The sequence below is a fragment of the Lepidochelys kempii genome, chromosome 1 (assembly GCF_965140265.1).
Source record: "Lepidochelys kempii isolate rLepKem1 chromosome 1, rLepKem1.hap2, whole genome shotgun sequence".
NCBI lineage: Eukaryota > Metazoa > Chordata > Testudines > Cheloniidae > Lepidochelys > Lepidochelys kempii.
The window spans coordinates 223,130,785-223,139,415 of NC_133256.1; the positions used below are offsets into that span (position 1 = coordinate 223,130,785).

Below are 8,631 nucleotides of genomic sequence, written 5' to 3' on the forward strand. Positions count from 1 at the left end.
TAGGCTGATTTTCACAAGGGCTGTGCACCTGCAGCTCCCACGGGTGTCCATGGGATTTGTGAACGGTCAGAATGTCTGAAAAGGAGGCCAAAGAAGGGTATGATTGCTCTGTCAAACTTAGGCCTGGCCTACATTAAAAAATTAGATTGACCTAGCTACAGCGTTCAGGGCTGTGAAAATTTTTGCGTCCTGAGCACCATAGTTAGGTCGAGCTAAGCCCCGGTGTAAACATGGTCAGGTCAATCATTCCATCAACCAAGCTACCATCTCTCAGAAAGGTGGATTAACTACAATGATGGAAAATCCCTCTTCTATCTGTGAAGGAAGCATCTACATTACAGTGCTAGAATGGCACAGCAGATGTGGCCTTAGTGTAGGTGGGAGAGACTAGGCAACTAAAGGGAAGGGGGTGATGAAGAATAGTTAAGATGACTTGTCCAAGGGCAGCCTGGATCTCAAGCTGGGTTGTCCAGCAAGACAGTATGACTTTCACCAATTCTTGTCATAGATCTGCGTAGTTAGCCATGTGTACTCTTCCCAAAGTGTTGTCGGAGACACAGTGGGCCAAGCAGAGCGAGGGGAGGAAGAACAGGAACCAGAGAAGGTTGCCAATTTTCATGCTAACTTCAGCTTGGATAGAATACTGAGTGAATGCATCCAAGAAGTGTAAGAGCAGACCAGTCTTAAACTTGGCAGGAAGGCAGAAAGGGCCAGCTTTTGAAGTGCTCAGCACCCATAACTAGAGACAGATTTTCAAAGGAGCTCAGATCCCATTTACTCTGGGTTCGAGCTAGACTGCTAAATAGCAATATGGACATTTTTGCATAGGCAGTGGCTTGGGTTACTCACCCAAGTCCAAGACCACCCAACTCTCTATGTCTGAGCTTGGGCAGCTAACCCAAGCCACCAGCCATGCCACAATGTCGACACTACTATTTTCAGCACGTTAGCTTGAGCAGATCTAGCGCAAATCTCTCTGCCTGCGTTGAGAATCACAGCTCCCAGCTGCAGTATAGATATACCCTTTGGCACCGACACCAGGGCAACATTTTCAAAAGTACTCAGCACCCAGCCACAATCCTGATTGTATTTCATTTATCCACACAGGGATTTTGGTTGTCCTGGACTCCTGAACAACAGGATTCTTTCTAGCCTATATTGGGGGGTCTAATGAGAAGTACCAGCCTTAAATTGTCAAAAAGGGATAATTAAACTAAGACATTAGGAAACTTCTTTTGAATAGTGATGCAGATCAGACAATAGACTAATTTGCCAGGAGAGGCTATGTCATAAGCTGGGTGCAAGCAAACAATATGTGTTTTAATACAGTCAAATGTAAATGTATATGTCTAGGAACAAAGAATATAGGCCATATTTACAGGGTGGGGAACTGTATCCTGAGAAACAGCGACTCTGAAAAAGATTTAGGGGTCATGGTAGATATTCAGCTGACTGTGACACCAGGGCTAATGTGATGCTTGGATCCATAAACAGGGGAATTTCGAGTAGGAATAGAGAGGTTGTTTTACCTCTCTATTTGGCACTGGTGTGACCATTGCTGGAATACTGTGTCCAGTCGTGTCCACAATTCAAAAAGGATGTTGATAAATTGAAGAGGGTTCAGAGAACAGCCACAAGGTTGATTAAAGTATTAGAAAACATGCCTTGTAGTGATAGACTCGAGGAACAAAACCTATTTAGTTTAACAAAGAGAAGGTTAAGGGGTGATTTGATTACAGTCTGTAAGTACCTTCTTGGAGAATAAATTGTGATAATGGGATCTTCAATCTTGCACAGACAGGTCTAACATGATCCAATGACAGGAAGTTGAAGCTAGACAAATTTGGATTGGAAATAAGGTGTAAATTTTTGACAGTGAGTTTAGTTAACCATTGGAACTACTTACCAAGGGCCGTGGTGGATTCTCCATCATTTGCCATTTTAAAATCAAGATTGGAAGTTTTTTCTAAAAAAAATATGCTCTGAATTATTTTGGGGAAGTTCCATGGTCAGACTAGGTGATTACAGTGGTCTCTTTTGGCCTTGGAATCTATGAATCGCATCCGATGAAGTGAGCTGTAGCTCACGAAAGCTTATGCTCTAATAAATTTGTTAGTCTCTAAGGTGCCACAAGTACTCCTTTTCTTTTTACGGATATAGACTAACACGGTTGTTACTCTGAAACCGTCATTAGACAGTTTCAAAAATGAACTAGAGCTTAGTGATGAGAGGACAATCTTACACTAGAGCACAGGGCAGTAATACTTAATGAATGCACTTTTCATCTCCAAAGCACTTTGCAGGCATTAACTAATTAACTCTATAATATAACTGTAGGAGTACAGGAGCTTTATTCAGGCTTCAGTGTTGTGACAGTTGGAGGGTATCACTATTCAGTTGTAAATCTCTGTCTAGCAGTGTAGGAACAAATTATGCAAATATTTCCAAGGGATATTTTCTTCCATTCTGTTTGCCCTGGTAAACAAATATTTCCACAGGGGATGTGGAAACCAAAACACCAAGTTGCACAGCTTAACACTTTCCCATATTTGTTTTTACAAGTGAAAACTTGTTGGTAGAAATTGGTCCCCCAAGAATTCTGGATGCAATGAAACTGATCTGTCAGAGCAATCATGTATATTCTGCCTATTTTGGTGGGGCTTTGAGCTCATTCCATTTCTCTCTCTCTCACATGCACCCATGTATCCTCCCTATCACCACCTCAAAAACAGTACATCAAAATCTCCCATCAACTCAGAAGATCTGTACTCTGCTCCCTCTGGAACAAGACGTGACTAATCCATGTGACAGCCGGATTAGTCATCCAGAGTGATGCCTACCCCCAGAGGCCGAACCCACTCCCTGCGCCACACGTCCAACCTCTGTCATCCCAGAAAGTGTGGAGAGTGTGGACTAAACTTTAGACTGGTTCTGAACACAGGTATCTGCTATCTCATTTAGTCAAGCAGAACTCAGTAATGCTTTGCATTAAGGTCCTGCAATGGTGCATTTAATTTACACTGTAAAAGACAGTAGTGGTCTGGTTAAATAAATATCAATGTCTTAAAAACCAACATGGGTTCTGGGGACACTGGAGCCACCAAAGTGGGAGGAACTGAAGCTTTCTCACTTTATCTGACTCCTTGGGCAGGCGGAGTTAATTAACCAATAAAAATGCAGGAGTTTTGCCATATTCCCAGCTCATTTGACACATGCATACCATCAGTTCCAGCCTCTGTTCTGATTCCATGAGAGTGCTTCACAGCTGCAGATTTACAGTACAGCTAGGCTTTATTCTGGCCTTTTCCAGGGACTGAAGTGAACTGTCTTTTTTGTAAGCCGGATTTCAAGATGCATCAGTGGCCAGAGCTAGAGAAAGAGCCAAGGGAAGGAAAGACATTTTCCATGAAGCACCAGCCTCTTTCACATGCCAGGTCTCATCCTTTTGTTCTCAGCTCAGAGCACTGTGGACTTGACTTTGGGCATGTCTACACTACGGGTGCTACGGCAGCACAACCACAGCACTACAGCGATGGAAAGGGGTAAGCCACCTCCCTTGAGTGGCAGTAGGTAGGTCGATGGAAAAACTTTTCTGTTGACTCAGCTGTTTCTGCACAGGGAGTGAGGTTAGGTCCATCTTCTGGACTAGTGGTTTCAAGATACTGGGTAAAATTTTCAAAAGTGACTGGTCTACACTACAAAGTTAGGTTGAGCTAGCTACATCACTCAGGGGTGTGAAAATTCACTCCCCTGAAAGATGTAATTAAGCCGACCTAAGCCCCGGTGTCGTCACCATGAGGTTAATGGAAGAATTCTTCCATCGACCTAGCTACCGCCTCCCAAGGAGGTGAATTTATTACAGCAATGGAAGAACCTCTTCACTACAGCAGTGCAGCTGTGCCACTATAGCATTTCTAGTGTAGACGCACCCTGAGGCACTTAGAGCCCAGATCTTCAAAGGCATTAGGTCCCTAACTTCCATTGAAATCATGCGAGTTGGGCACTTAAATTCATTTGAGGATCTGGTCCTGAGAAACCTTAGTCCCACTGACTTCCATCAAGACTTTGGCTCCTACATGCACAAGTCCCTTTTGAAAATTGGACTTGGGCTCTTCAATTACTTAGATGCCTTTGAAAATTTTGCCCTTGTTAAAATTCACCATTGATGAAAGTGAGGATAATGCCAATGAAGTCACTTATGACTTTGACCCACCAAGTATAATTCATAATATATCCCTCCTCTCCAATACAAACTGGAGGACAGAGTATATATAAAGTCTCATGATTAGAAGAATTAACAGTTGTGAGGATTATACTTTGTGAGAGCTCAGACATCCCACTTCTTATTGTTACTCCTCTCCTCTTCCTCCCCACCAAGAATTTCTTGTGACATTTGCAGGCCTTTTTTCCTGATAAATTAGCTGCTCAGACTCCCAACAATATGTGGTATTAATTTGGGTCACCACTATACATATTATCCTCATCATAAATCAACCAACAGAACTTAATGAAATTGGATGCAGGATTTTCTTTGCAGAACTTGGCTGTGAAAACCTGTAGAATTCCAGGGAGTATCCTCTGCCAGTAGTATTCTCTGTAGAAATGAATACAAGCCGTAAACTGCTAGGACACTGAATATTTGCTATATACATTGCCATTTTGGTTATGTGGGAAAGTGAAGTTAAAACATCATGAGGACCGAATCCTCAGCTGGTTTAAATTGGAATAGCTCTGTTAAAGCCAATGGAGCCAGTTTACACCAGCTGAGGATGTAGATCTGTGCCTGTAAATGTGGGTATACTGCTGATTTAATTTCAGCTATATTTGTCCTGTTAACTACATGAAAAATGTATTTGTTTCTGTGCTAGAAAAAAAATCACTGCTTAGTGTTTCCACAAATTATGGAAAGCAGGTCATGGTTCTGTTGTTAGATTGATTTTTGCACTTGAAGCAGGAATTAAATCACTTTGCTATGGATGAAGAATACAGAGTATTTTCCCCACAATTACAGCCCTTATTTATTCTGTATTCAGAGAGTAATAATTCAGTGTTATTGCAAGGTTATATCCAGTCTTCCTAGAGTTCTTATTTGATGTAATAAGTAGAACGTTATTAGTAAGGTTCAGCATAATTATAATTCTTCTGATGTTATGCTAAACTGCAGATCTTTTATAAGGTGGTAAAAGAGCACTGAAAAATAACTATTTCTGACCAGAAAACACTATTGTACTGGATCTAAAAGTCAGAGAGTAAAATGTCACATTGCTCAGCTTATATAAGAGAGTCCAAAGTCCTTTGATCTATGCTGAATAAAAGCCAGCACATTTCCTTTGTTTGTTTGGTATTACACAGCTTTATATGGAACATACTAAAGGTATTAGTTTTGTTCCCTCGTGGGCCTTAGAGAAGCCTACCTGACATTTCTTTAAAACATCATTCACCACGTCAGCAGTTTCTAATTCTGTTTGTTTGCTATTCTACAGATTACTACTCAGCTAAGAAGCAAGTCAAAACTAACAGTCAAGCTGCTGCAAAGAATTTGGCTTTCTGAAATGAAACACAGGATTGATCTGCACCAGAGATGTTATAAAGAGCTGCCAGGTTTATCTGACATTCAGAAATTGTGTGTGCAAGCTACAAATGCTTAAGGGCATCACATGGATTGATATATTCATGAAAGGACTGATGGAAAGTCTTGTAAACACAACAAAACTCGCATTAGAATGAGATTAAACTGGAAGCCCCTTTGCTAAGGATCACTAGCCTTAAAAGTGTTGGTAAGCAAGTTTGGAAATGTTTCAGGAATTGGCTAATAGCAGCAACTTAACCATGTGCGTTTCAAAGAATACTGCATACGAGAAAGCAGTGAACATAAGGTTAAACAGCTGTACAAATGTACTGCTGCATTTGAACAAGTCAGAATATGATCAGGACCGTATTATGTTTCTGATTTTGTATTTTTTACATCTTTAATGTACAGTTTGTTCCCTATTTCTAAGAGAGATGGCTTATCCAATCAATAAGCTTCACCTGCTAAACTCTACAGATCTGATTTATTTAAAAAGTTCCCAACCCAGACTATGATTTTTCAGGTGCAAAATTGTGACTACCCATAACTATCTGTGGACATAAATAGTGGTATTTATGTGGCAAATTCTCTGTGGCTGTAAATGGACACCGCTGTAGTTACTTCAGGAGAGTTTTGCCTATTTATTTCGGCAGAGCATTTGGCCCTGTGTCTGTCTGCTTGGCTCTGTTCAAAAATCAGGGTGTTAAACATGTGACTGTTGTAAATGGATGTCTGCAAATTTGCACCCATGAAATCAGGCACCTTATGTTAAAATCATTCCCGATATCTGCTGGGACAAATATAGCCTTCATTTTCACCTGTGCAGTTCCATTGAGGCCAATGCATGTGTGAAAATGAGAGCAATATTTGCCCTGTTGGGCACAGTGTTTTGTAATGCAGGTTACTATGGAGACGTTGGGCTAGATTCACAAAGAAACTTAGGCATGGTGATGCTCAGCATCATCATGCCTAACTTTTAGGTTCCTAGAAACTCCCGAGGATTCAAAAAGTCTTGAGTCCAGTGCCTAGGCTCCCTGTACAGTGAACAGAGGGAGGTAGGTGCCTCAGAATTGGATTCACAAAAGCTGGCAGGCTAGGCAGCTCCTTGCACATGCTAGCCATTGGGAGATGCCAAAATTATAGGGGGGAGGGATGCTAAGCCCCGCCCCTCACCGTGAAATGGGTGTTGAAGTCTGGGCTGCAGGGAGGTACCTTATTTGGCTTGCGATTCTCAGGTTCAAACCCTGTCTTGGGGTTATCTACACTGCTTTAGCAAGACGTTGCGGGGTCGGGGGAAGACCACCCACATAATTTTGAGCCCAGTGGTTTGGGCACTCAGAGGTGGTAGGTCCCAGTTCAAAACCCCTCCCAAAGTGGAGGTTGGACTAGAACTGGGGTCTCCCACATCCCAGGTATAAGCACCCTAACCACTGGGCTAAAACATTGGAGGGAGGCCTCCTCTTTGCCCATCTCCAGCCATTTTGTGTATGCTCATGTATAGGGGTCCAGTCCAGTAGGCAAGCTCTGAGGATGCTTACCAGATTGTGCCCTGCAGGAAAGTTAGGCAGAGGAACTCCTGTCTTTCCTCGGTTCATGCAGCACTTTGGGGTTAAGTGTCCAGACACCTGGCATGGGGCTGCAGTGTTCATACTCAGAGGAAGAGCCAGAGGTGCCTAGGGAATATTTACTGCTAAAATTTAGGTGCTGAGTGAGTTTAGGCACCTACAGGATTTGGTGACACCTGGGGCTGAGGTGGGATTTGTGAATCCTATTGTGGCCTGATTCTGGGATTTAGGCACCTAAAGTGGCAGTTAGGGACCTAAATCCTTTTGTGAATCTGGCAATTTTTTTTAAAAAAATTATTTTTATTATTTGTTAAGCCCACATACGGTGTTTCCGTCACTATTTAGGAATTTCCTACAAGAAGAGAAAAGGTTTAATAACACTAGCTCATCCATCCCTCTTGGCATTGCATGGATTATTATTTCTAGGTATTTTTATACCATACACACTTCCTTTCTATTTCCCTTCTCCACTCCACCCACCAATTTGGATAATTGGGTTTTATGGCTCTTGGCACCCAGTTTGTAAAATGTAAAGAGAAACCTACAAAATATACATGCTAAATTATTCTTGTGCATATGGACTTGAGTAAGCTGCTGTGTTTCACAAACAAGTTTGGAAAGACCACTGTGATTTGGGCAGTTTAGAAATTACACAATGATTGAGAACTGCTTTTTGCCTAAAATCTACATCTACAAAGTCTTGTACAGTAGATTTTCTCTGGGTATATACATATTTGAGTATGCTGTACACATGGGATGCAGCTTATACATGTTTCAGAGTAGCAGCCCTGTTAGTCTGTATCCGCAAAAAGAAAAAGAGTACTTGTGGCACCTTAGAGACTAACAAATTTATTTGAGCATAAGCTTTCGTGAGCATCCGATGAAGTGAGCTGTAGCTCACGAAAGCTTATGCTCAAATAAATTTGTTAGTCTCTAAGGTGCTACAAGTACTCATTTTCTTTTAGCTTATACATGTTCACACAGATATTACATGCAACACCAAGACATAATAATTATTTTTCCAAAGGAGCAGTGATGTTTAGATGTAAACAGTTCATTAAGGCTATCAAAATATATCCATTTTTAATGAGAAAAGGCAGTGAATCAAGCCTGTTCCTTTATGTGCTGAGCTACGGGAGCTCAGCATGTTGCAGGCATAGGAGCTGGAACTAGAAGTTCAGGGGGTGTTGCTGCACCCTGGCTTGAAGTGGTTTCCATCAGATAAGTGTTTACAGTTAGGTTCAATGGCTCTCAGCACCCCTATTATACAAATTGTTCCAGCTCCCCTGGTTGCAGGGTCTATATTTTCAACTCCAGGCAAGTGAGAGAGTCAGGAGAAATTTTTTTCTCTTTTTAATCTTTGATTTGGAAACAAAGGGCCCAATCCTGCTCCTACTGAAATCAATGGGAGTTTTGCACAATGGAACCAGGATGAGACTCCAAATGGAGAATATTGTGAGTGAACTCAGTATGTGTGTTTGTGTGCTCCTGTTACAA

At 41.7% G+C, this 8,631-nt stretch overlaps 1 protein-coding gene across 4 annotated transcripts in view; it reads left to right on the top strand.

The window, feature by feature from the left end:
- The window catches only part of LOC140899628 (cyclin-dependent kinase inhibitor 1-like), a 14,719-nt gene extending 6,709 nt beyond the window's left edge, over positions 1 to 8,010 (top strand). The window contains exons 3-4 of one of the 4 annotated variants that reach the window (XR_012155398.1): positions 2,733 to 2,941; positions 5,484 to 5,566. Coding sequence is in view for 3 of the 4 variants with exons in the window: in XM_073315444.1 (XP_073171545.1) it covers positions 3,311 to 3,542; positions 5,484 to 5,499 (248 nt within the window). In the remaining variant the exon portion in view is untranslated. Of the gene's footprint in view, positions 1 to 2,732; positions 2,942 to 3,310; positions 3,571 to 5,483 lie in introns of all 4 variants that reach the window. The other 3 variants (XM_073315444.1, XM_073315454.1, XM_073315467.1) reach the window with 3 other exon arrangements.
- Positions 8,011 to 8,631: the final 621 nt, after the last annotated feature.